Source organism: Thyridium curvatum (assembly GCF_004353045.1).
Source record: "Thyridium curvatum strain D216 chromosome Unknown NODE_9_length_649264_cov_80.371750, whole genome shotgun sequence".
NCBI classification, from domain to species: Eukaryota; Fungi; Ascomycota; class Sordariomycetes; order Thyridiales; family Thyridiaceae; genus Thyridium; species Thyridium curvatum.
Genome location: NW_022156764.1, coordinates 46668 through 72570, shown reverse-complemented (window position 1 = coordinate 72570; position 25903 = coordinate 46668). Strand labels below are relative to the sequence as shown.

Genomic DNA, 25903 nt, shown 5'->3' with positions numbered 1-25903 from the left:
CCTAGCCGAGGCAGTAGCAGCACCCTGAGCTCGATGGGTTTGCTCTTGTTTCCCATGACCTCGGCCCCCGCATACATTATTCGCAAGCAGCAGCAAGGGGCGCGTGATGATTGGTTCTATGCTTTTCCAACCTCCTTGTCGATTCTGCTCGTAGGCTGTAATGTCACTGACCCCCCATTGAGCGCCGGGTTATGTACATATCAGGACTTTTAGACCATCGTCAATTCACTTCCACACCCCAGCTACCACGCGATCTGCGAGTTCTTGTTTTGAAGTCCTCGGCTATATGCAAGTAGACCCGCATCGGCGTTTTGAGACCAGGAAGTAGGGTGTGAGTGCTCTGCAAGATGATTAATGTGCTTCCTTCAACTTCAACACCTTTGCAACAGATATCCAAGTGGAAATTTACTAGGACTGAACGGAGGCCGTAGACTGCACTCTGCAGTGCAGCCAATGGAACACCTTGGCATACTTTCCGAGGTCCCCCCACCCAGGGGCACAGGAATTTAGCACCACAACATCTTGCCTGCTGCTTTATCACCCCAGATTCTTGGCGTCGGATCCTTGAAGGTTCATCCCAACCCCAGGCTTTACTCAGGCCAGCCCCGGCGCCGCACGGTGTACTTCTATGAGCACCTCGACAATAGTGAAGACGCTGCAAAAACAGGATATGCGGTCTGATTTAAGACATAAAGACGGCGCCGATCTCAATGGCAGCAAGGCTTGGAAAGGAAGTGAAGCAACTGAAAGAATCCAATATTCTAATTTGTGTCTGTTCTTCTGTTGTAGAATTCTGAATATCGCATTCTCGGACTGCCCGCCATGTCAATCAATGACCTTAAGGAGGCCCCAGAGTTGGTGGGAGAAGGATATCTACACACACTTGATATTGAGGCCCACAGAAAGGAGAAGAGGATATTGTGTAAGACAGATCTTTATATTCTTCCTATGCTCTATATACTCTATTCTATCTCGTAGATTGATCGTCTGACTATTAGTACTGCTAAGGTTGTAGGAATGGCTAGGGACCTCTAGCTTATGAGCAACTAGTACTTAATTGTCTTGCTCATTTTCTTCCTGACCTATGTCATGGCCAAGTTACCAGCCAACATTATTGCAAAGAGGGTTGGAGCCCGGAAGTACCTGGGTTTCTTGGCCCTGTTCTGGGGGGTCGCTGCTATGTCCTAGGGCTTTGTCCAGACACATGGTCAGCTGTACGCTGTCAGGGTCATTCTTGGCCTCTTTGAAGGGGGTCTTAATGTGAGTCTAGGTACGCATCTTGATTCTGATGCTCGGGGTATTTGGACTAACTGACCCCAACTACCAAGCCCGTCTGTGCATTCATCGTCACCTCTTGGTACCGAACATTTGAGGTACAGCAACGCCTCTCCATCTGGTTTATCACTGGGGTTACCGTAGCTGGGTTCAACGGCCTCCTTTCCTACGGTATCAGCCATATGGACGGTGCGGGAGGGTATCGCGACCTAGAGCCTGCAAGTCATGTAGCAAGAGCAAGAGCAAGTGTGACCACAAACTACCTTGCTCGCGTTGCGTGAAGAGGCTTGGAATTTGTGAGTACGATGCCAAGTTCACCGGCGTACCAACTCCGATACTTGATTGCGGTGCTGCTCGGTCAAACTTTGCCGAGGCTGCTTCGTCTATGCCACAGGATGATGATCGCTTGATACCTCCCAGCATGGCAATGTTCACGACTGATGATCTCTCAAATGAGCTGGATACTTATACGGCATCGGTTGCTGACAAGACTGATACTTTCTTGTCTCTACTAACATCAAGTATAGACGAGGAGTCCTCAACTTCGTTGCAGCATTTGGACCAGGGCTTAATTCAAATAGGACTCAGCACATCATTCCTTCCGTTCGAGTCTTCGCTATGTCTGTACCAGCCAGCAGCTCTTATAGCGTTGGAACCCAACGATGCCGATGGGCTCATACGCTGTCACGCAGAGATGCCTGGTGGTATGCTTGCCGAAGGTTGTCTCCGCCTCATCACGACATTCATTACCTCGTACCCTCGCATGATGACCACGGTGGACACCCTGCCCCCGTTCGTCCACCCTCTCGGGTGCGGACTGCACTTCGACGGCCGCCAGGAGGGCGACATCATCGAGTCGATGGCCTTTGCGCCCCTGGAGCCACTGGCAGCCTCCATCGGAATCGCACAAGTGTTCTCCTCGCGGACAGAGAACACGGATCCGTTTCTGTGGCGCTCAATGGAGAGCGAGCACCACCGACATATAGCTAAGGTGAGCATTGGGCCCTCACTCTGCCGTTGTCCCGGGCCTGTCTTAGACTGACTGCAAGTGTTGCATAGATGGAACAGTTCTCTACGGGCGAAGGGCTGGCGACCTTGCAAGCCATGCTGGTATATATCATCATTCAGCTTACCACTCGGGGCCGCAGCTCGTTCGCCGGTGACCAGTGCAAGTACAGAACCATGAATGTAAGTCAGCCTCTTCGTCCCGTGGCCCTGCCCGTGTGCTAGTAGAAGATCGCTCTGCTGACCTGTCTATAGAAACTGTTACGCAGATGCATCGAAGCCTCACCCGGGACTTGTCAGCCCGTGCAGCTACAGCCGACACGACCAACCTGGGAACAGTGGATCTTTGAAAGGACTCGTCGGAGGTCAGTATTACCCCTATTTCCTATTTCCTAGAGTCCAGAAGTTTCCTATCATTTGTGCACACAAGAAGGTGTGCTGACTTGTAGCGGGACAACACGAACAGGGTTCTCGTAGCCTGCTGGCTCGTCGCCATCGCCATCAACCCTGGCGGCGCCAACCCGGTCAACCGGCCGCACAACATCCCGCTGCCCAGCAGCCGCAGCCTCTGGGAAGCGAGGAGCAGGGGAGAATGGGAGCGCGCGTACAGCACAGAGCAGGCGGGCCGCGGGGAGAGAGATGTGTCGACGATCGGGGAGCTGACGGCTGCGCTGCACGGCGGCAAGGGTGCCAGCACGGGCTTGAGCGGAGCGTCGTATCACTTGTCTCAGAGTGCAGGACTAGATAGATGGCAGGCTGGTCTGGACAGTCTTGGGACGATGCTGACTGCCGTGCTAGCGGCGTGAAATCGGGAAATCGGGTATCCCGGTGGACTGTGCCTTTCAAGTCGACCCAGGAGTTGGAGCTCCGAGGACTACGGTTCCTGCATCGTATCACGCTTGCCAAGCAGTTCCACCACGTGTTTCTTGTGTCTTATGTGTGTGTCCCTTTGTGGATATCTAACGAACCATTGTGGATTGAGGGCGAGTAAGGCCCCTTTTGCGAAAAGTCGCGGTTGGGGGACAAGGTGAAGACGATTCGTGATAGCATCTAGCATCAGACAAACAGGCGCGGGCATTGAAAGCTACTCAGTAGCATTGAATAGGTAGCTGTCTCCAGGCTTGCCGGCCTCCATCGGACGGACGGGTAGGCCGGGTGCCTGGCGCTTGAGGGATTAAGCACTTTCGTGGGCGCGACTCGCGAGTCATTAAGCATCGAAGCGGCACTGCCTAGCTGTGGCTGCCATGCGTATAGCACCACTTTTGCTGTCACATTGCGATAGGTATAGCGCAAAAGGATTTTACAGAAAGTCTCACCAGTGAGCAGGAGAAACAGAACAGCCGGCTTGTCTGGGTGGTGTATGTGTATGCCAGATTAGTCCGGGTTGCAACCCTCATTTTGCTGTGGTGTTGCATTTTCCACAGTGGTTTCCAATCAATTGCCAGTGCTCCCAGAGGCTACCGCTGCAGCTTACGCCGATCACTTACTTGAGGTTGATTCGGGGGGCGGCAGAGATACTCTTACACCAGGGTATCGTCATCTTGAAGCACAGAGTAAGGGAAGAAAGTCTTGAGCTGCCGAAGGTTGCCGTCAGAGTGTCGTCTCTTCGTCTCAGACATAGAACAGAATCCTCGTGGCCGTACCTAGCTCTCCCCCGCCAGCGCGAGGAATGAGACAAGTGCATGAGTCGGGGGCATTCGCGTGGTGTGAGTGACAGGACAACAGCAGCAGTGTGTGAGAGGGGCCTCGACTTGACAGGTCCATTGTGGAGTGCAAAAGGACGCCGCCAAGCCGTGACGAGCCTAGCACCCATCCTCCCTGCCTGTACGAAGTTTTAGCGCTGCTACGTACATTACCTTCTAGAAAGTCCACCCGAAGCAAACAGGCGGGCCCTGGAGGCTCTTGGTGAGAGCAGCATGAAGCCACGCGATTCGACGGCAGGTAATGCCTTGATGCAGTTGAGTGAGTGAGCAAGTGAGGGCGACGGACCTATCACGAACGAGGGGCATGACCGTCTCCCGGGAAGAGTATTGGCGGTCGCCGTCAGGTTGCTTTCGATCGCTCCGTCGGCTCTGGTTACGTAAATCTCGCGCCACAGCTCCTTGGTGGGCGGGCAGTAAAGGGCCTGGTAAGACGAAGACATTGGCCGGTTCGAGAAGAAGGTGTCTACCAATTGCTACGAATCAGCAGCCCGTTGGTGCAGGCGAAGGAAAAGCAGCCTTCCTGTCGTGCAAGCCCAGAGAGGATAAAAAACTTGGCAGCTTGGCAGGATTGATAGCAATTGATTGATGAAGCTGGCGTGCCCGATAACAGTGAACCCCTCCCGATCTCTTCGATTACTGGCAGGTAGGCCCGGCGAGCTGGGGTGAAATGCAGCTTCCAGTCCTGTGACCCGGGTGAGGATCCCTGCCTGCAGATATCTTGCAGACGGGCTGAGAAAGCGGTGACGGGTAAGGGGAGCTTGGGGAGAAACGTGTGCCCAACGGCTTGCGAGCGTGTCTGGCCTGAACGGTTGCTGGAGCTGCCGAGCAGTGCCCAGGTTTCGTAGATCAAATCAATCACTCTTAGCCGAAGTACAAGATCACTGGCATGGTGGGTGGTTGCAACGGCGTATGAAGTCATAGGTGGCGCATTGCTTTTGCGAGGAAACGAAACTTGGGGGCTTGTAAGTGTGGAAACAGCGGGATCCCAGCAAGCACATGGTCCTCACAGCCTGTCAATCTGTCAATCATGGCATCAGTCAAAGACGGTTGCGTTGTCAAGTCGAGACAGAACCATGCGCCGCCAGAGAAATGGAAGGAGCATGATCTTCTTTACAGATTCCCCAGAAATATAAACGGAGAGAACGCTGCAGGTACGGCATCCGAGAGGTTGCTTTCATGTCCCAAATACGTAAGACGGTGTCGATCAAGACGGATCCCCATCGAACATCCATGTTGATACCCTGGCTCCCGTTCCCGGCGGCCGGAGCAGACGTCCGGTTCATCTGGGGAAGTTTGGGCGTTTGATCCATGTCCATGCTTGCCTGGCACTTCTGGGTGCGTTTCACGGAAGTCGGCTACGTGATCTGCCAAAAGGCGGTCGTAGCAATCGTCGATGACGAGGGACAAGCGCTGGGGTTTGGCGAGCACAGGGAGGGCAAAACGCCTAGCCACGCAACCGCTGCAAGCACCAGGTCGTCGAAAGCTTCTCCGTCTCTACAAGTAGAACGTGATGACGGTGCCCCTCGCTAACGAGCGGGAGAGGGGGTTTCGAAATGCCCAATGCGGCAGGATCCGTCGATGGACAATGCCCATGCCAGGTAGCCACTCAAGCCGCTGTAGCTAATCAGACTGATACGTGATCCTGGAGGTTGCGTGATAGCTGGCCTGACTGACCAAGCCCGCTGGTGTCCAAGGAACCCGTGTGAGCAACACAGTGCGAGTGCCAAGCTAGGTGTGGCTGAGGTGACGAAATGGGCATTCTGGCCCCTCCACAGCACAGAGACAAGTTCCAACCAAAGGTTTGATCATGTTGGGGTTGCTGACGATGACAGCGCATTGGCGTGAAGTGACTATTGGACCGGTGCCAGTCGCGATGCCTTGCCTAGGCCTCGCCATGCCTTTGCTGCTGTTGACCGGTCCATGCTAGCATGCTGATTGCATCCCTTGCCAGCAAAGTAGGGTGTCCCAAAATGCTGGAATTGCGTTTTAGCGGCCCATCGTCGAGTGGACCGCCTGATGAGTGCCAGCAGGCAGATCCTGGGGAGGTGTGGCTGCGCGACGTCACATCTGTCTCTTGGACTCTCTTGGACTCTCTTGGTCTCTTGGACACAGTGCGCAGGGACAGACGGTGGGTGGAATAACCAACGCTGGCCTTGGTGCTCTGTGTGTGGCTGCGGGCGGTGACACACCGTGGAGGCCCACCGTTTCTTCCTCGATCGTTGAAACCGCAGCCAGATCGGGAGATTCCCATCTCGCTGGACGGGGGATGGATGATGGGGAAGCTGTCACTGCCTTGGAAGTCTGCCCCAACGGAACACACAAAATGGATTGTCGTTATCTCTAAATCGCTCATGACATATAAGAAGAGCCGCGCAAAACAAAAGTATGCTGGTTCGATTAAACTCTTGTGGCTCTTAGTAACTGCATCACGTCTATTCTGTTTTGACTTCAAACGCCTAAGAGATATTTTTGGTGCATCTGCCGTCCACACAAGCAGGTAACGTTATCGTGCACAGAAGAACTGCCCAACGGAGCAGTTCTCCCCGAGAAACGCCCTTTTGACATTCACCACTTTCTGGCCGGTGCCGAGACGAAGCAACCTCCTCCAAAAGTGCAATTATTCAGTCGATACCACTCGACAGCCATTTCATTCTGTGCCACTGGCTGACAGCAACCCTCCATCTCCATCATATTTCTGCGTCAATATTACGGAGTAACCACTGGAGATTGACGGCATTATCCAGGCGGGCCATACCATACCGCCACCATCAAAACGAGTCGAGCCATCCAGCGAGACAGGTAGTGTTGGCGCTTATCCGGATAGAGTTGCATCAGTCTGGAAGCGTGCTCCTCCCCCTCCCGAGTCGCGACCGACTACTCCCCTTTTGGGCGTCTCGCAGCGCTGCTCAAAGGTTCTGGACTTCCCAGGCCAGCTCTTGGTAGCGCCAGTTGAAGGACTTGGCGGATCCAAAGTCTATTTTGGAGCCGGTCTTGTCTCTGCGGTGGATCGGCCCAGCTAGCAAAGGGCCAAGCACCGAACCAGACCAGACCAGAAACACCCCATCCACTGCCTGTCACGACTCGACGTTGACAGTACTGGTCCTGCTGCACGACGGTTGTACCTATTGTCAACGACTTCTTGCTGGTCGTCCTGTCTGTCTGGTTTAAATATCACCATCTACCCCTTCGGTTATCTTTGCCTGCTCTACGACCGAAGCAGGCAATTCACGGCATACCCTGTCCTGCTGCACTTTGCAGACCTGCATCCTCTTTTACCGGGACCCAGCCCGCCGAGACATCTCCCGTCCGGCGCTCGTCCGGTATCACCCATCGTATCTTACGATCCCGGGTTGTCTCTTACAAGATCGCGACCGACACAATCCGCACCACCACCACCACCACACACCACCACCAGGTCCAATTGGCCCTCCCGCCGCCACTCCCGCAGAGTTTTGGCTTCGCGCCATCACGGAAGGTCTCTTTTTTCGATTTGCTTCACAGAGGTGTGATGGGACTGAACACTGTCTCGCCTCTTCTCGCCTCTATTACATACCACAAATTCACTATCCCCGCTTTCCAGGGATTTCCAGCTACTGCACCCCATACACATTACCTGCCTATTCCCTCGGACCAGCAACGGAACGCACTCACGCAATTCCAGCCCTCCTGGCGCCATTCCCATCCGGCAGTGCCTCAATTCCTCTCAGCGTGACTACTGCTGTTCCTCATTAGCGACAACCCTGTGGGAATAACGCCCGCTACGAGGACTGTAATCTCCACAACTTTCCCCTCTTGCCGCTGTCCCCTGGTCCACCCATCCATCCATCAAACCCCTGGATAGCCCGGGTCCTCCTTGATAAGTTTGTTATATCACCTTATCTCTACCCCGGAGCTCCCCCTACCTACCTGCCTGCCTACCTTTCCAATTTCTACTCCTCTATCATTTCAAGGAACCGAGATTACAAGTCGAACAATCTCTCGAACTTAGTCTCAAGACCACTCGAGTTCTACCAACACAACAGCATTCACGATCAATACATTCCCAAAGGATCACAATAGACAGACAACCAAGTTGCCAGGTTCACCAAGCCTCCCAACTCCTACTCGGTTCAGATTGTCCGGCTCCCAACCACGAGCCTGGTAGAGACAGAGTAAAAAAAGGGTTTCGATCCCGTACATATCCGCTCAAGACCATCCGATGGTCTCGACAATACTCGCAACCGCACCGCACACTCTGCAAACGCGATTACCAAAACCGTTGGCAACAATGGACTCACCGACGTCGTACATGCTGCCGGACCCCCTGACGGACCTGCACCACAACACCAACCTGGCCCTCCGCAAGTACCTCCTGCTCCGCGAGCAGCACGAGTCCCTGCAGCAGCACCTCGAGCAGCTCCGGCCCCTCGGCGCCTGCTGCTCCCCGACCGCCGTCACGACGACTGGCTCCAGCTCCCTCGCCGGCTCGCCGACCCGCGGCTCCTTCTCCGCCTCTCCGCCCGACCTGCCCGCCCCCTACAGCACATCTCCCGCCATGCCCTCGGCCACGACGCCGGCGGCGACGCGGACGCGCAACCACCAGCGGCGGCGGTCCTCGCTGCCCGCGCCCAAGGCCGTGGTCGGCGGTCCCGGCGGCGTGTGCCTGCACCGGTCGTCGACGGCGGCGGGGGTGTTGGACGAGGCGACGCTGCAGGAGGTCGCGGACGAGGAGGCGCGGCTGTTTGACGTCAACGAGGGCATCAAGCGCACGCTGACGGAGCTGCTCAACTGCGAGACGGTGCGCAACGACCGCTGCTTCCGGATGTGGGTGCAGTGCCGGCTCATGGACACGGAGAAGGAGCTGCGCGTGAACCGGCGGCGGAGGAGCTCGTGATCCGGAGAGGAGACGGCGAGGATTGAGAGGTGAAAGGAGGAAGAGCAAAATGCCGGAGCAAAAGCCACCAAAGTGGGATCAGGAACCTACCGAGTTTAGCGGTCATCATTTGGATCCGGACTGGGATTGGAATAACAAGCTTCTGCTTCGCCCTGGCTCACGCTGTGGGCCGAGGGCAAGAGACGGAAGCAGTAAGTTGGCATTGTAAGATACACAGCGCGGGCAACCACTGTCTTTTGTACGCCTACCTGGATGGCGCTGGTTTGGGAAAACTGGGATCACTGATGATCATGAGATGATGACATTATCCATACATAATATTGAAATTAATCCATCACTATTCTTCTTCAGAATCTGCCTCCGTCTATTAAACATGAGTGAAAATAAAATACAGTCCAGGCGGCTTCAAGATTCAATGTAATCCATGGATCCCCTGGAAGGCACCCGATAAGCACAATCTTTGACCGTTTCGCCCCACTAAACCCGGCCCCAAAAACTCCCAACCTCGCCAACTGACATCACCTGCAGAGCCTCAGTCGCGACTTTTCACCACCACCAAGCTCGACGACGCAAAACATCACCAATACTGCGACGGGGCAGCAAGGCAGTCTCAGCTTGGTTCCTCTGTTCTCCCAAGGCGCCAAGATGTCTGTCCTCCTCGAGACCAGCGCGGGTGACATTGTCATCGACCTGCTGGTCGACTACGCGCCCAAACTTTGCGAAAAGTACGTCCTGTCTATAACCCATCCAGCCATATCAACTTACCCATGCTAACCTGTAGCCGAAAACAGCTTCCTCAAGCTATGCAAGGTCAAATACTACAACTTCTCCCCCATCCACACCGTCCAAAAGTCCTTCTCCTTCCAGACCGGCGACCCCCTCGGGCCCCTCTCCGCCGAGTCCGACGGCGGCTCCAGTATCTGGGGCCTCCTCTCCTCCGACCCGGCCAAGCGCACCTTCCCGGCCTTCTTCCACCCGAAGCTCAAGCACCTCGAGCGCGGCACCGTGAGCATGGCCACGGCGCCGCACCCGTCCGACCCGGACACCCGCCTCGCCGGGTCCCAGTTCATCGTCACCCTCGGCGACAACACCGACTACCTCGACGGCCGCGCCGCCATCTTCGGCAAGGTCGTCGAGGGCTTCGACGCCCTCGAGAAGATCAACGACGCCATCGTCGACCCCCAGGGCCACCCGCTCGTCGACATCCGCATCAAGCACACCGTCGTCCTCGACGACCCCTACCCGGACCCGGACGGCCTGCGCGAGCCCGACGCCTCCCCCCCGCCCTCCAAGGCGCAGCTCGCGACGGTGCGCATCGCCGAGGACGAGGGCGAGAGGCTGGGCGAGGACGAGGGCGACGAGGAGGCCGGCGACAAGGCGGAGCGGGATCGCCGCGAGCGCGAGGCCCGCGCCCAGGCCCTGACGCTCGAGATGATGGGCGACCTGCCCTTCGCCGAGGTCAAGCCGCCCGAGAACGTGCTCTTCGTGTGCAAGCTCAACCCCGTCACGCAGGACGCCGACCTCGAGCTCATCTTCAGCCGCTTCGGCAAGATCCTGTCGTGCGAGGTCATCCGCGACGCCAAGACGGGCGACAGCCTGCAGTACGCCTTTGTCGAGTACGAGGACAAGGCCGCCTGCGAGCAGGCCTACTTCAAGATGCAAGGCGTGCTGATCGACGACCGCCGCATCCACGTCGACTTCAGCCAGAGCGTGAGCAAGCTGAGCGACGCGTGGCGGAGCGACACCAACAGCAAGCGCAGGCGGCAGGCGAACGGTGGGAAGGGCAAGGGCGGGTGGGGGGGCGTCAGGGAGCTGGAGAAGTGGCGCAAATATCGGGAGGAGGACGACGAGGGCGACGGCGACAGGCGCGGGGACTACGATATGGTGTACGGCGCGGAGGAGATGCGGGGGCGGCACGAGCGGAGCGGGCCTGCGCCGGCGGCGCGGAGGGAAGAGGAAAGAGGGGGTGACGGCGGGCGGGGCGGGATTGAGCGCGGCGGGAAGGATGGGGGTCGCGCCGGAGACGAGCGGAATGGGAGGAGGGGAGACGACAGGTGGGAAGGCGGGAAGGACCGGCCTAGAGACAGAGACTGGGACCACCGTGACAGGAGGCGGAGCCGGAGTCCGAGGAGGGACAGGGATCGATACTGGGATGACCGGCCACGCGGTGGTGGAGGGGGCCGAGATCGGGACAGACGGGACCGCGATCGCGATGGGGGCCGGGACAGAGGCCGGCAGGATGATTATAGACGGAGGTGACGGCACCGCTGGGGCTGTGCTATTAGATACCCATTGCAAAATGATACAAAATCATGTTGCATGTCTTGTTTTTCATCACTTGCTTCACTACTCTTTGGTTCATTGCATCTTTCTGCTCTCCTCTTACACGGATCCCCAGGAATGCTGCCTTCAGGTCCATAGCGACCTTAGAAAGGATCTTCTCGGTGCTGCTCCATCCAGTCCTGATCACCATGTTTACTCGGACCAGACACGGAACCCTAAACCCTTCTGCCCTTTCCATCCCATTCCTTTCAACTAACAACATCCTACCTGGGAAGCTTGATTCGCGGACAGCATGGCCGAACACCCTTGGCTGTACGTTCCTGCAGACAGCCAAACTTCGATGCCTTGCGTGACCGCCGTCGCTTCATCCTGCACGAAGCCTCCCTCTATGCCGTTTTCGCCTCATCCATGCTCACAAGACGGGTAAGTTTGTCAATCGTATTCATCCTTGTCGACCTCGTTGGCTACTAGGATATCGATCGTCACCGGACCTCGACAGGGGTCAGAAAGCGGAATTCAAAGGCACGTGGCTCCTGCAACGATCCTTGAAGCCGCAAGCCGCCGTCAGAGAGGCCTGTTGAAAGTCGCCAGCCGCGGTTCGCCCCTTGAACGTGTCCACCCGGCCTGGTTGAGACCTCCGTCCAAGGGGCCATTGGTTTGCTGCTTCCTTCTTATTGTGCAAGCCAGGCAACTCGACCCGGTTGCATTTGTGTCTCTGCTCTCAACAAGTTTGTCTCAGACCCTCTCTCCGGCATAATGTCATTTATGACAGAAATCCGAGAAAAGTTTCCTCGTTCAGGGATGTGTTTCAGGATGCGGCTTCCTTGTAAAGTGGCTTTTTGCTTCCGACGGCCATGTCCGGCACATGTGCAGACGCAGCCGGGTCACCTCTGTATAGGACACAGCATGGAAGGAGTGGACTGCATATTACATGCAGCGGAAAGGTCCCTCACCCGGCGTGGACCTAGTTTGGCGTGCAGTCTATTGCGGAAAGTTCCTTGGGAACACGGTGTGACCGGGGACGGATAGCAGTTTCTGCGAGGTATCGGGATAGTGTTCTTTTATCGTACATTGGGCAACATTGAAGACCATGCCATCATCAGATTGACATTCAACCCTTCCCATTGGTCATGATCTACACCACCGTTTTGATAAGGACTAAACGGGCCAAGTACAAGTGAGACAGTGCCGCAAAGGACGCTCTCCCGTCATCTTCGAGGATGGACGGTGTGAAATGTTGACAATTTTCCACGAAATGCTTGTCACTGTGTGACATGCAGTGACCTCATTGACGAATGACGCCGGCGAGCTCCGATAATCTTGGGGTCCTTGAACACTTCTGCTGGGCCATTCCTCTCTGTGGGCGGTCTGTTCGCGGCCTACTCCTACTCTAATCGACAAATTGCATATGATGTGGAGGGATTTGGGAGGGCTGCCGTCATCCCCGTCCTGCAAGCCGGGTAAGAAACGACTACGGACATCCATGCAATCGTCTAGAAGCATACAAGGGAACGATCTCGATGGAGGAGGGGTAAACAACGAGGTGCTGCAGCTCTCCCCCAAGGGTCCCATGCCTCGAATCCGAGGGCCGCCCAATGAAATATCGCGTAGCCACCGAATTATTTGACAGCGGGCGGTGGGCCGTGTGACTTTTCTTCTGCAAGTAGCCGCAGTGGGCGAGTTGTGTCCGTAAATCTCCGTCGAGACGCTCCCTCTGCTTGACAAAGCCACTCTTCCTTTTGCCACCTGTGCTCTTCGAGAGCACGGGCGCACCTGTTCAACATCCTCAACACTTTGAGGACAGTGGGGGGGGGGGGGGGGGGGGGGGGGATTTCAGAGAGCACAGTCTCGATCTCGAAACATAATCGTCCTTTTAGTTCCCGTGATCTACAACTCCAGATGTCATTGAGGGCAACATCTTGTGCCCAGCGTCGCACGTCACCCATGGGGCCAACCTTGATGGTCAAGTACGAAGTAGCAGTATTCATGGCTGACGGAACAGTCTCCCTGGGCACTTCTGCGTAGTTCGGAACGAGAACACACGCCTCTGCAACTTGACACGCACGCATCCTGTGTAGGGGCCCATAATCGTACATCCGCCGGGGAAGCGTGAGCCGGCCCCTAGGCCTGTAAGACAAACTCAATCGCTCACATACAGGCGTCGGATACTGCTTTCTTTTCTTTCGGCTAGTCCTGCTTATGGCTATGACCTTGACCGGCCCGAGCTGATGGGCCCGGGTCACCATCTGGGCCAATTACCCATCCCGGTCAACGCGATGCAGGCAGGGCGTTCGTATTGTGAGCCTAGTTTTTGGGCATGTCTAAGGCTGCCCACATGTCTTCAATATTCACAAATTTTCATTCCAAGACAAACAGACCAGGGTTGTGGCCGATCCTTACGGCTGGGGCCAATATTCGATTGTGGAGGGCTCAGTCTCGACTTGCAAGCAATCCTGGTCAAACACGCCTCGACCGAACTAAGGGGCGGGAAGCAGATCGATCATTTTAGGTATCCCAAGATCCAACCAAGATCTTGGACAAGAATATGACAGCGGATACCATGGCATTCCTCATGGAGGGGAGCTTGCTGACAAGGCTGGGGGGCGCCATCCGGCCAGCTCATGCTCGGTGGCTGACTGTGACAGGGATCTTTCTTCAGCAAACAGCCGAAATCGTTCAGCTGCAGATTTTTCTTATTTCATGGTCTTGCATGCCGACAAATGGCAAGGTGCCTTACTGCAGGCATTTTCATCGAACCCTGTTCGACATTCGTCACTGCACTACTCCGTAAGCTTTCCTTCAGGAAAGGTCAAGCAGGCACGGAGAATGCCTCCGGGATTTTGACGACGATCCAGCACCTCCCAAGACTGTCTCTCATGAAGGAGCATCATCTCCCTGAGCCCGGGTCCACCTCAAGGTTGGTTGGAACACGAGCAAGTGCGCTGTCGTGCCACACGAGCTGCGGAGCTGCCCATACAGAGAGCCATTTGCAGAGCTGTTCTGTCTAGGATGTGGTCTCACCGGGGCACATTGGGCCTCTGTCCGGTTTGTCCTCCAACCTCTTTTGGCCTCCATCTCAGCAGGCAAATCATGCACGACCTGCAGCCCACAGCAAGCAGCCAGGACCAGGGCGTGTCTCCAGTATGTATCTGAGCGCCGATTGTTCTCGAACTCTGGCATGGTGGAGACATCTTTTCCTGGTTTGTTCCTTCTTCTTGGCCAGGCAGCTTTTGCTCTTCCGTACAGTCCCTCAGTACTCCATCTTCAGAACCCTATTGTGAGCGTTGAGCTGGTCGTTGACTTGCAGCATCAAGACAATGAGCAAACAAGCGCCCCTTGTCTGAACCCCAGGTCACACTAAAGCAGCACATTGTCCCCCGCTAGAGGGTTTGCTGATGTCGCACTTTCGATGGACGAAATGGACCCGTCAGCCCCCAATCCCAGCCTAACATCCCTTTCAGAAGCTACTGCCTCTGTCTCGAAATGACATATTCCCTGGCCGAGTGCCCACAGCATCTGTGATCAACGTAGTAAAAGGGCCGTCCGACCTTACCCTTGGAGGATGGGCATGCCAAACTCATGTTTGCTGTGCTGCCTGCTCTCCACTATTTCTGTCTTTTGTCATTTTCTGTCACTTCTGTCATCATGCTCCTCGCTTGTCCCCTTGCCGTCCACGATGTGCTGTGCTGCAATGGGGCGGTTCTTCAACTGCCGGCCCCAGTCCTATTTGCCTGGCCTGTTGGTGGAGATCTAGGCCGGCGGTGGATCTGTGGCGACGTCCCAGGCGGCCATGCGTATCTTGATCTCAACCTGCAGAGCCTGATCGCTGAGACAAGGGGGGCTGGTTCCCCTCTGGGCTCAGGATCGCCGTCACAAAGCCGGCCAATGCGAGAGCAGAGTTCCTGTCGGTGTGACTCTGGAGTTTGATGAGATGCCAAGTCTGCTGAAGAAGTGTTTGTCCACAGAGCTCTTCCTTAGTAGTTGTGACTGTTGGCATCTCCATTGCGCTTGCAAGACAGTCTCGGGCAAATAGTTCTGCCATGCCGTACCTTTGATGAAGGCCATAGTCATGTCCTCGTATCAGGTACTGATGCTTATCTACGATGCCAGCTATGAATCTGGAGCTGATTCGCCCTTCTCGACCTGCAATACCGCCGCCGCCCCAGACTCTGATCTTCAGGCGTCCGAAAACCCGGTCAACATGTGGGACCCATTTTGTTCATCCCGATCCACCCATTTGGATGCAGGCCAGAACAATTTGGCCTTACAGCAGCCTGGCATGTGAGGTGGTTTAGTCTTGTCTTCTTCATGCAGCTATCCGGTACCCCCACTCGGTCTTGCGCAGCACGAGAGCTACTTCTGCTGGCTTGTAGAACAGGAAAGAATCAGAGCTGCCCAGGTCCTGAAACTGGACAAATAGTCCTCCTAGGAGATTTCCTGTAATTGTTACTCCGAGAAGGTACCTACCTACCTGTATGTCCAGGATTAGGACAGCTACGTAAGGGGCAGAGCCAGCAGGCCATGGTAGATACACCTGAGTCAAAAAGTAACACAAAATCCTATAACACCAGACATCATGGTGGCAGCCACTCCCACCCTCATCCCCTTTAATTCTACGACCAATCGTCCTCCTACCCTACTCGAAAGGACCTGTCCTCATAGCAAGCTCTTAGGCATTGCGGTCCACTGAGTTCCCGATCTGATTTCAACCGACTCCTATACAACCAAAGGTCTTACAAAAAGAGGAGCGAGTCACAGCTCAGCCTCCCATCGAAAAGCCTGGGTATCCAGGACAGTGATATTCAGCACTTGCCGAGCTTGTCCCCGTCGAGCTCCCTTCTCGTACCTGATTTGTGGATTGACCAACATCCATCTTCAGTGTTTGCGTTACGCCGAGCCTCTTCACGAGACACAAATAGCACTGATCTGATCAACACTTGTTGTCTCGCCTTGTCTAGTTCAGCTAGCAAACCAAACTACGAGCTCTCTCTCTTTCTTTCGATTACGCTTGCTCCCTTTCGACCCCAGATATCGAGGGGCTCACGGTCAACGAAATGGTCACCCACACCTTCCCCATGGCTGGCGATGGCCGGCGATATAGAAATGGATGTAGCCCCTACAATTACGCCTTCCATGACCATCGCCGACCCATACCCGCCCACGACACCCGCACAATGACAATGACGGACCCGCAATCCGAGTCCGACCAGGCCCAGCCGAGAAAGCGCATACCTGTTGCTGTGAGTCCGAACGTTTCCTCCCTTCTCTCTCCTTGGGCGCATAGCGCGCGTGGCCTGCCTCATATATGGATCCCTTGTTGACCTCAGTCTGCGCCAAACTCAGTGTGGTCGGTGTCGCAAGCGCAAGATCCGATGCAGCGGTGATCCCGGAGCCGGAGAGCCGTGCTCCAATTGCAGAATTGCTGGCGTGGATCAGTGCTTATTCTTACGGGTAAGTGATGTCTTGTTTAATAAATGGGACCGCCCAGTGTGGTGCGTCCGCCGATCGCTGCAAGAATGATCTGACCAAGGGCCCGACGCCTTGCTGCTTTACCAGGTCTCCTCGCAAGAATGGCGTGTCCGTGGCGATGCCGACTTTGGATACAACCTCGACTCCGCAAGAGTCCATGCCCAGCGCAGCACTTCGGCTTCTGAGGCCAGCTCTCCGTACACCGCTCACGAGGTCGGGCCTGTCAGCGGCGACATGATGCCTTCCTACCGAGGTGCCAGCGGCAGTCAGTATCCTTATGCTTCTAGCAATAAAAGCTACTATCCGTCCATGGCTGTCTGGAGCAACAATTACACAGACGAACCCACCGTGGACTATTCAGGTCTGGGTTGCAATGCCTACGGCATGTACTCGCAGGAAGCCAGCTCGCTGATGCCCTATCCATCATGGGGTCCGAGGAAGCCAGCGACATTGCCATCCAGCAGCAACATCTACATGGATGCTGCTGACACCAGCTACACTTATGGCACCGCGGCGCCGAATATGATGCCACAGCAGCGACCAGCCGCCTCGAGTGAGTCGCAGAGTTTCTCCGTATCGAGCATCGCCGCAAATCTGCCGTCGAGCGGCAACGAGCGCCTTCTTCCCACACCTAATTCGAGCGCTCGCTCTGTATCTAGCTCTGCCGGGCCGGCTTATCGTACGGATGGTCTTCCTAGTCTATATAGCAAGTCGTCCATCTCATCCACGTCCTCTATCGCTGCGTCGCCTGTCAGCACCGTCACAACGGAGACAGCAGCTACCACATATGACGGCGTGCCTTTGGCACCATACACAGCAACCGGAAGCACCACATCGGTGCTGCCTTATCACAAGCCACCACAGAGGGAACCAGGCGGCGCCGTCGGATACTCGGGCCTCTCGACCCTGAGCGACGCCATCTTTAGCGAGCACCAGCGCAGCATCGGCAGCCAGGGCTCCGGCGTCGACCTCACTTCTTACACCTACGGCAGCGACGCGGGTTCTTCGTCGTCGGCCTTGCGCCGCAGCTCTGCCGACTACTCGAGAGCAGGCAGCACCATCGGCAGCAACTCCCGCTACACACCCCACACAAGCTCCCACCACGGATACGGCCAAGGCGTCTACGGCCCGAGCGACGGGTCCACGACGACGCACGGCCACCACGCTGCGGCTGCTGCTACTGCGGTGTCTTCTGCCACGACAGAGCCACCGAGCTATGAGGCAGATGCAGATGCGGCTGCCTCTAGCGTTGCGGACAGTAACGCCAACAGCACCGTTGGCGGCGGAGGTGGATCGGCGACGCAAGGACAGCACGCTGCTGTTGCCACCCGTCACTAACGGGCCGCCTCCTCTCACCTTACAGCTCTGGCTTCGATGGATGGTGAGTCCTGAGGGTGTGCTCGTGTCGTGGGGTCCTGGGCAGGTTTACGCCCCGACCCTCGTTTTCGTGGGGAGGTGGCATTGCCTCTGGCAGCCTGCGAATGACTTGCAGGCGGCCGTGCTGTGTGCTGCTCCGGCGTGTGTGTTGCCCCCTCCATCGGTGCCACGACAGAGGTACCTGTTGGGCCAGGCCTGGTTGGACGGACAGTGTCAAACCCGGCCTGGGGACGTTGTTTGCATTGGTCAACTGAGTGTGCTGTGTGTGTTTCTCTTTGCAATGGCGGCGTCGATGGCCTGCTCGGCTGGATCAGCAGGTCTCGAGTTCACTTCGGCCTGTCGGGTGTGTTATTGTTCACCGAATTTCCATCACTGTTTTCTATCCCTTCCTTTTCCTGCACATCCATTCTCTTCTTTCTTTCTTTAGGTCCCCCCTCATCGGATAGCCACATCGGCCGTTATATCATCGACCACGCGGGCTGAGGGGTCAGAGGGAAAGGCTGCCACCGACTGGCCCTCGACGGCTCTGACAAGCATGGCTGCGCCTCCACCACCAGGACGCCACAATCAATCTGGAACAGGCACAGTTTTCTTGACACCTGACACCGTCTCGGAAAGGTCCTTTTTCCTTGGGGCTTGTTTCTCTGCCCCCCGCAGTTGTCAACGTGTCCCTCCCGACAGGGTCGGGCATGTACCCGGGCATATGTGCAGTTTATCTTTAGAATTATACTGCTGCATATTTGCTTTGGTACATTGCGTTTCGACACTTTCAAGTCCCCTCCCCAGCTCGGTGCTTGAAGCCCCTTCGATAGCTGGCTCTCTGCGCCTCCTCGGATCGCCTCCTTCTTCTAGACACTGTCGTGCCGGTGTCCTCGTGTTGATCTTCGGGATGCGGTACACCAGCATGTCTTCGCTTTTCCCAATACGAGCTTCCTCGGCTTCCCCTATCACAGTTGCGGCATGTCATTCACCGGTCCATGGGTTCCGATCCAGGATCGAGAATACATTCGTATCGTCGTCAACGCCTGCACTACGTGCATCGTCATAGCTGAGCGCCGCTCGTGCTCGTCGACGACTGTCATTCATTCTCTTGTTTGAATTGCTTTGTTCATCCCACATCGGAGCAACATTACGAACCAGCCCTCTCAGCATAATGTCCAGGAGGGGGGTCCTCGCCTTTGCACCCCCTGGCTGTTCGGGGCTTTTCCGGGTCTCATTTCCAAACGGTCATCGGCGCCAGAAAAGTATACCCATTAGACACGAGATGGATACGGAAAAAGAAAGATTGTCTTGCATCACAGTCTCGGGCAGTACAGTATCCTCCTCCCATCGCCCGGGGGACAAGGTCTGGGTGTGCTGGCCTGGGGCTGTCACACAGCGCGTTCTGTTCTTGTTTGCTTTCTCGGTCAAACCAGTGTGCAACTATTTGTAGTCTTTAGTATCTTTGGCCTGTCGTGGTTTCTGCCCACAAGGGAGAATCAAAAACCACAACGCGCTCTCGAGGACATTCCTCAGGAGCCGCAGGGCGCGATGATCCACATCCGGATTGCGCACGCGCCGACCTCTGGGTCGCCTGCACTCTAATAAACATATAAAACCGATACGGAGATGTCTTTGCGTGAGAATTGCTAAACGTTTCTTCACATGCTGTACGCAGATCTTGATGCTGGCAGTGGCAGTCACACACGAAACAGACATGTCTTGAGTTTCTGGCTTTGTCACCGCCGATTCCTGAAACATGACGTCGGCGCTTTTGCCGGGCCTAAGAAAGACAACGCCGAGTGGGACGGCGGTCGGTATGCCCATTGTCTCGTCCGGAATGTCGCGCCAGGGGCATCGGCAGAGTGACGGTGACTGACGGTGTTGGCGCGCGGAGCAAGACAACATGTCCCGGCAGATAAATGCAGTGCATTCAATGTGACTTCACTCGCAGTGGGCAGCAATTGATGCACCTGTCCCAGCTCCAATCGACTGAAGAGGCAGCTGGTGGCGTGCTCCAACCCTATTGCTCGCTTTACCAACCTGGATGGGACAGGCTTCGGCCTTACCAATGCTCGAATCCCGGCGCCGGCTGCTTTCCCTGCTCCATAAGCCTCTTAGCACACGCCGGGATGGCGTCATCTGCGGTAGAGTGGAACCACACCAAGAACTCGCCGTAGCAGTACCAGAGTACCGAAGTCACAAAGTGACTTGACCGCGAAGATGCTCCCATAACACCGCCCGTTCAGTATTTTCTACCGCACGTTGGATACAACTCTGGAGGGGATGGCACCAGAGCCAGCCGTTTCCGCGTGCTCGGTAGCTTGTCCTCTTGTTTTCCCCTCAGCTCGCAGATCTGATCCCATCTGGGAACAAAAGCTGGCACAGATGCATGTTAGCGTGAAGAACCCCCCACGCACACAAGCTCATGAACCCACTCCAGATGACATCTTCCTTTTTCTGTCCTGGGTTGCCCTGTTTGCGGGCCAGTAGGTCCTGGATGTCTCGTTGCGCACTGCGCGGGAGATCTGCATTTATATCGATGTACCTGCTCAGTCAGCATGTCTTCTTCTTCTTCTTTCTGGACTCGATGACCCTGTGAACCTTGGTTCGGAGTGCAGTGACATCGCATTTTAGTGGTACGACCAAGCAGCCAGAGATTCGCGAACGGTTAATCTGCTCTGCGTGCTACCTGCCCACTAAAAGGATCTCACTTCGCAGTTGCTTGTTCGGCCCCCAAATCTTTCCTGCAATCTTGATCCACCGAGATTCCCCGTACTTTAGCCTGCCGATCCGTCATGGCCGAATCACCGGAGCATGAAAAGACGGCCTTGCCGCAGGACGCCAGCGGCGCCGGCGACGGCAAAGGCGCCGCAGACGAGGCGCGCCTCGGAGACTCGGTCGCCGTCGGCTACGACGACATCGCCATCATCCCCAAGGGGCAGATCGACCCGGTCTACGAGGCTAAAGCGCGCGTCCTCAACCGCGCCATCCAGGAGATGGGCATGGGCTGGTACCAGTGGCAGCTCTTCATCGTCGTCGGCTTCGGCTGGGCCAGCGACAATCTGTGGCCCATCGTCACGTCCCTCATCCTGACTCCGGTCGGCAATGAGTTCCGCCCGACCCGCCTGCCGCTCCTCACCCTGTCGCAGAACATCGGCCTGCTCGCCGGCGCCATCTTCTGGGGCTTCGGCTGCGACATCTTCGGCCGTAGGTGGGCCTTCAACCTGACCCTCGGCCTCACCGCCCTCTGGGGCCTCGTGGCGGCCGGTTCGCCCAGCTTTGCGGCGATAGGCGTGTTCGACGCCTTCTGGTCCTTTGGCGTTGGGGGCAACCTCCCCGTCGACTCTGCCATATTTCTCGAGTTCCTACCGCAATCGCACCAGTTCCTACTCACCATCTTGTCCCTCGACTGGTCCTTGGCGCAGGTCATCGCCACCCTGGTCGCCTGGCCCCTGCTCGGCAACCTGACCTGCCAGCAGACCGACAAGAACTGCACCAAAGGCGAGAACATGGGCTGGCGCTACTTCCTGATTGCCATGGGCGGCCTGACGCTCGTCATGTTCTTCATCCGCTTCGTGCTCTTCAAGATCTACGAGTCGCCCAAGTACCTGGTCGGCAAGGGCCTGGACGAGAAGGCCGTCGAGGTCGTGCACAAGGTCGCCAAGCTGAACAACAAGACGACAACGCTCACGATAGAGGATCTCAGGGCCTGCGAGCCGGATGGCTACGTGTTTGAGGGCAGCAACGCCACCGACGCTATCAAGCGGCATCTAGAGGACCTCAAGTTCGATCGCGTCAAGGCGCTCTTCGCTACGGGCCGTCTGGCCCTCTCGACGGGCATGATCATGGCTGTCTGGGCGCTCATCGGCCTTGCGTATCCCCTATACAACGCCTTCATCCCATATATCCAGGCGAGCCGCGGCGTTAGCTTTGGTGACGGCTCGACGTATATCACATACCGGAACTCCCTCATCATAGCCGTTCTCGGCGTGCCTGGTGCGTTGCTGGGAGGGTTCTTGGTGGAGCTGCCTCGCCTGGGTAGGAAGGGCACGCTGTCGCTTTCGACTGTCATCACGGGCGTGTTTTTGTATGGTTCGACGACGGCAAAAACCTCCAATGCGCTGCTGGGTTGGAACTGCGCTTTCAACTTTACCAGCAATATCATGTACGCTGTGTTGTATGGTTTTACGCCGGAGTTGTTCCCTACGCCGCAAAGAGGCACTGGCAATGCCCTGACGGCGACCTGCAATCGCGTGTTTGGTATCATGGCGGTAAGTCAATCTAGTATATCTATAAATGGCAGAATGGAAGCTAATCAGGACCTGCTGTCATCAGCCGATTGTGGCCATGTTTGCGGATTTGTCGACCTCTTCGCCTGTTTATGCGAGTGGTGCCCTATTCATCGCCGCAGGTTTGTTTGTGCTCATCCTTCCTTTTGAGTCTCGAGGAAAAGCAGCCTTGTAGAGTTTATTGGAAATCCTGGAACGGAAGTTCAGATAAGAAGAGGTCTGGAAGAATGAGACATTCACGTGGGAAAACTACCTGTTTCGGCCCTCGATTTCATTTGGGAGAAGCATAAAGGTCAACCGGACTTCCGTACTTGAACTAGGATCGGATATTGTCCGAGTTGCACTCAAGGGAATGCACACATCAACCTCTTCGCTCTGCTCGAGCTTCCATGCTCTGAAGCGCAACTGGGTGGATGATAGACAGATAAAGCCACTGCTGTTGTTGCCAGTGCAGGTTCAGGGTGTATGCTGGCAAGAGTAGGGGCTTGCAATTTGTGCAGCTATCATCAACAAGATCAGAACCTCGCCTTAGATCTGCATCTCGAAGGCATTTTGAATACCCATGAAACAAATCACTTTGCCATTCACAGTACTGCAGATGAGGTGGCGGTGCAGCTGCCGAGGGATTGGTCAGGACAATGGATATCTTCAGCTGTACGGAAACCAGCAAATGACAGTCCGTAGCCGGGCTCCACAAAGTTTCCTTATGTCAGTAAGGCAGATTGGCTTTCTTGGATTTTCCTTGTCATTGGGGGGAAATAACCCATTCCAGTCTGGATACCGGTGTTCGATGATCTCCAGACTCCTCCTCACTTCGGGCACCCGACAACATCAAGCTTCATTGTATACACCATAGATCTGCGATATCGTCTACAAGATCCCGTAACCATGACGACGGACAGCTCGCCAAAAACCGACCCAAGACGAGTCAATACTCTCTGTTCCCAATGCTCCAAGGTGGATTTCCGTATCCTGTTTCAGCCTGATTTCAAATCCTTTAAGCTCGGCACTTTGTCTTCTATCGCCCAGAACAAGACATGCCCACTCTGCAGCCTCGTTTTAAAGGCTGTCAATACGTATTGGAGACAATGGGCTGCTGATAAGGTAGACTTCAACAGCTGTACACACATCAACTTTTGTATCAAGACCAATTTTTGGGCGCACGCTGCTACGCCATACGAGGTGAGAAAGTGTTCCCTTGGCTTGGGCAACATACAGCTCCTACAATCAAGGCTTTTCCGATTCAGACCAGTCCTGGGAACGGACTGGATACCAGACGAACGCCTGCGCAGTTATAGGTCCAGCCCTATCTATACTCTCTGCAGTTTGGACAGGGTGCCCACCGGAGAGTTCAGCACGTTTCCCAGTGATCCGGGGACAGATAGGACTCAAACCCTGCAGAGACGCCTAATCCCAGAAGTGGTCAATATCCCTCTCATCCAAGCTTGGATCCGCGAGTGTTGCCAACGCCACGGGCATTACAAGGACAGAGCCGCGTCCCAGTCAGAACTGCGGGCAACTGGAAAATTTCGTGTCATCGACGTAGTCAACTCCTGTCTTATAGAGCCGACTCAGCTCATAGATTACATTGCCCTCTCATATGTATGGGGGGACTCTGCAGCAAGACGCAAGGCTGTCAACCCCACCGGGTGGTGGAATAGTTTCTTTGCAGAAATCGGCAGTTTGAACAACACTCCCAGATTTCGCCGCCTACGCCTTGGTCGACTCGGCAATCGGAAAAACACGCCCCAAGTTCGACGCTTACGCCTTGATCAACTCCCAGTCACTATTCGTGATGCCATTGACCTAGTCAGATCTCTGGATTGGAGATATGTATGGGCTGATATGCTGTGTATTCGACAAGACGACGCGCTTGACCAGGAAGTCTTAGTCAAGAAGATGCATCATGTCTACGAGGGGGCTTCCTTCACAGTGGTGGCGGCTGGAGGAGATAATGCCGAGAGTCCACTTCCTGGTCTCCGCAAGGGCACAAGAATTCCAGAGTCAGCGCATGATATCCCAACAAACCATGGCGTACTGAAACTAGCATTGGCCACCCGAGATCTGAAATCCATATTGTCGTCACTGCCCTGGAACACTCGCGCTTGGACTTTTCAAGAAGACCTGCTCTCTGCTTGCTGTTTGTTCTTCTCCCCGGGCGAGGTCTTTTATTCATGTCAACACAACTCTCGACAACATGAACTGCCGCCGGTCCACTTCTACAAAGGCTTCGTGAAGGGCCGTTTCAGCGAATACAGAGAAAGTTACGTGCTGGAAACAAGGGACACCCTCACCGCCTACCAATGCGCATCGCCTTGGCACGATATGTGGATTAAGGGTCCGACTTATGGCCTACGGTCCGAAGCGAAAATTATCTGCCCGCCATCACGAGATGATCAGGGCACTGAGAACCAATATGTACTTAACCCTTTCGATTTTGCACCTCCGCCACCGTCCGCCGTTGACTTCAGGGAATACGCATCATTCGTTCGCGAATATACGAGGCGTCGTCTGACGCACCACAGCGACACCGTCCAGGCGTTCATAGGCATCCTGAGCAAGTTTGGCGCGGAGAGCCAGCTAGGGCTAGATGCAGAATTCCACGGCCTGTTAGAGGCCCAATTTGAAATGGCTCTACTATGGACCTCTAACTTGGATGTTTCCCTCGTCCGAAGACGTATCTCGGCAACCAACGGCGCGGTCATAAGGCGATATTCGCAATTTCCCAGTTGGGCGTGGGCTGGCTGGGACGGCCCTGTCGAATACCTTGTGGATAGGGATCCAATGAGTGAACCGCTGGTTGGTCCTTCAGCTTCATCACATCACAGCCACGACCACCGCTGGGTTTTCTGGCCAGGTATGTGCTTCCTCTCCATCTCTCTCCTTCCAAGCTAATGAAACTGCGGTTAGTGACATTTCTGCCTAAAAGCGGCTCCTTGAAAATGACTCGATCATTCAGATTCAGCAGCACCAACAATGATGGCCGACTTGTATGCTGGCTTTTGGAGGTCGAAGACCGGGCCGGCCAGGTCCCTAATAGGCCCAGCACACCGAGGGATTCTCTTGTGTTGACAATCTTCACATATGTTGCGAAAGTGCGGCTGGAGTCGGGAAACAGCTTCGTGGCCAGGGAATATGATAACAGGTATGGTGTTCCCTGTGTAAAGATCCACTCTTCCGAGGGCTCCCGCGGAACGGCAGCCCTGTTAGACTCACGGTCCTTGATCGAACATTCACTCGACGACCCCGATATGTACAGGCTGGTTGCCGTCGGGCGGGGCCATCGACGTCCGCCTGCTAATGCGCCGGTCGAATGGGTTGTCCTTGTGGTCAAGCGGCAAGGAGACTGCTGGGAACGGATCGGACTGACTACCATCCGCGATGATTCATTTACTAGAGACTTACAGTGGATCAACCTCGCGTAAAGCTAAATTCAGCATTAGAAATACAACTTGATTGCAAGCTCATGGCTTTGTCATGCGATCCACAGGTAGTTGACAGAAGTTCATCAGAAGACAATTCAATGATAACAATGCGTATCCTTCCTCTAGCGCACACAAGCACAGTATCCCACTACCTGAAATCTAGAGGCCGGATAGATAGCTAATCCACCGAACTCACAAGAGCTATCCTACCTCGAAACGATG

The 25903-nt window shown here is 55.5% G+C and overlaps 4 protein-coding genes across 4 annotated transcripts; all 4 read left to right on the top strand.

Annotated features, from left to right (window-relative positions):
• Window positions 1–1089: 1089 nt before the first annotated feature.
• E0L32_002206 (uncharacterized protein) lies at window positions 1090–3086 on the top strand (the record flags this gene model as incomplete). The annotated part of the gene is made up of 7 exons (XM_031136370.1): window positions 1090–1125; window positions 1189–1260; window positions 1329–1373; window positions 1559–2266; window positions 2335–2463; window positions 2536–2645; window positions 2747–3086. 7 exons carry the CDS (start codon window positions 1090–1092, stop codon window positions 3084–3086), a joined length of 1440 nt encoding a protein of 479 aa, XP_030988421.1.
• Window positions 3087–8250: 5164 nt separating this feature from the next.
• Window positions 8251–11115, top strand: E0L32_002205 (uncharacterized protein; the record flags this gene model as incomplete). The annotated part of the gene is made up of 3 exons (XM_031136369.1): window positions 8251–8829; window positions 9385–9581; window positions 9648–11115. The coding sequence occupies 3 exons, from the start codon at window positions 8251–8253 to the stop codon at window positions 11113–11115; spliced, it is 2244 nt and encodes a 747-aa protein (XP_030988420.1).
• Window positions 11116–16313: 5198 nt separating this feature from the next.
• On the top strand, window positions 16314–17946 carry E0L32_002204 (uncharacterized protein; the record flags this gene model as incomplete). The annotated part of the gene is made up of 2 exons (XM_031136368.1): window positions 16314–16379; window positions 16696–17946. The coding sequence occupies 2 exons, from the start codon at window positions 16314–16316 to the stop codon at window positions 17944–17946; spliced, it is 1317 nt and encodes a 438-aa protein (XP_030988419.1).
• A 2816-nt stretch (window positions 17947–20762) lies between these two features.
• Window positions 20763–25681, top strand: E0L32_002203 (uncharacterized protein; the record flags this gene model as incomplete). Its single annotated transcript, XM_031136367.1, has 4 exons — window positions 20763–22238; window positions 22303–22378; window positions 23029–25113; window positions 25167–25681. The coding sequence occupies 4 exons, from the start codon at window positions 20763–20765 to the stop codon at window positions 25679–25681; spliced, it is 4152 nt and encodes a 1383-aa protein (XP_030988418.1).
• Between the last annotated feature and the right edge of the window lie 222 nt (window positions 25682–25903).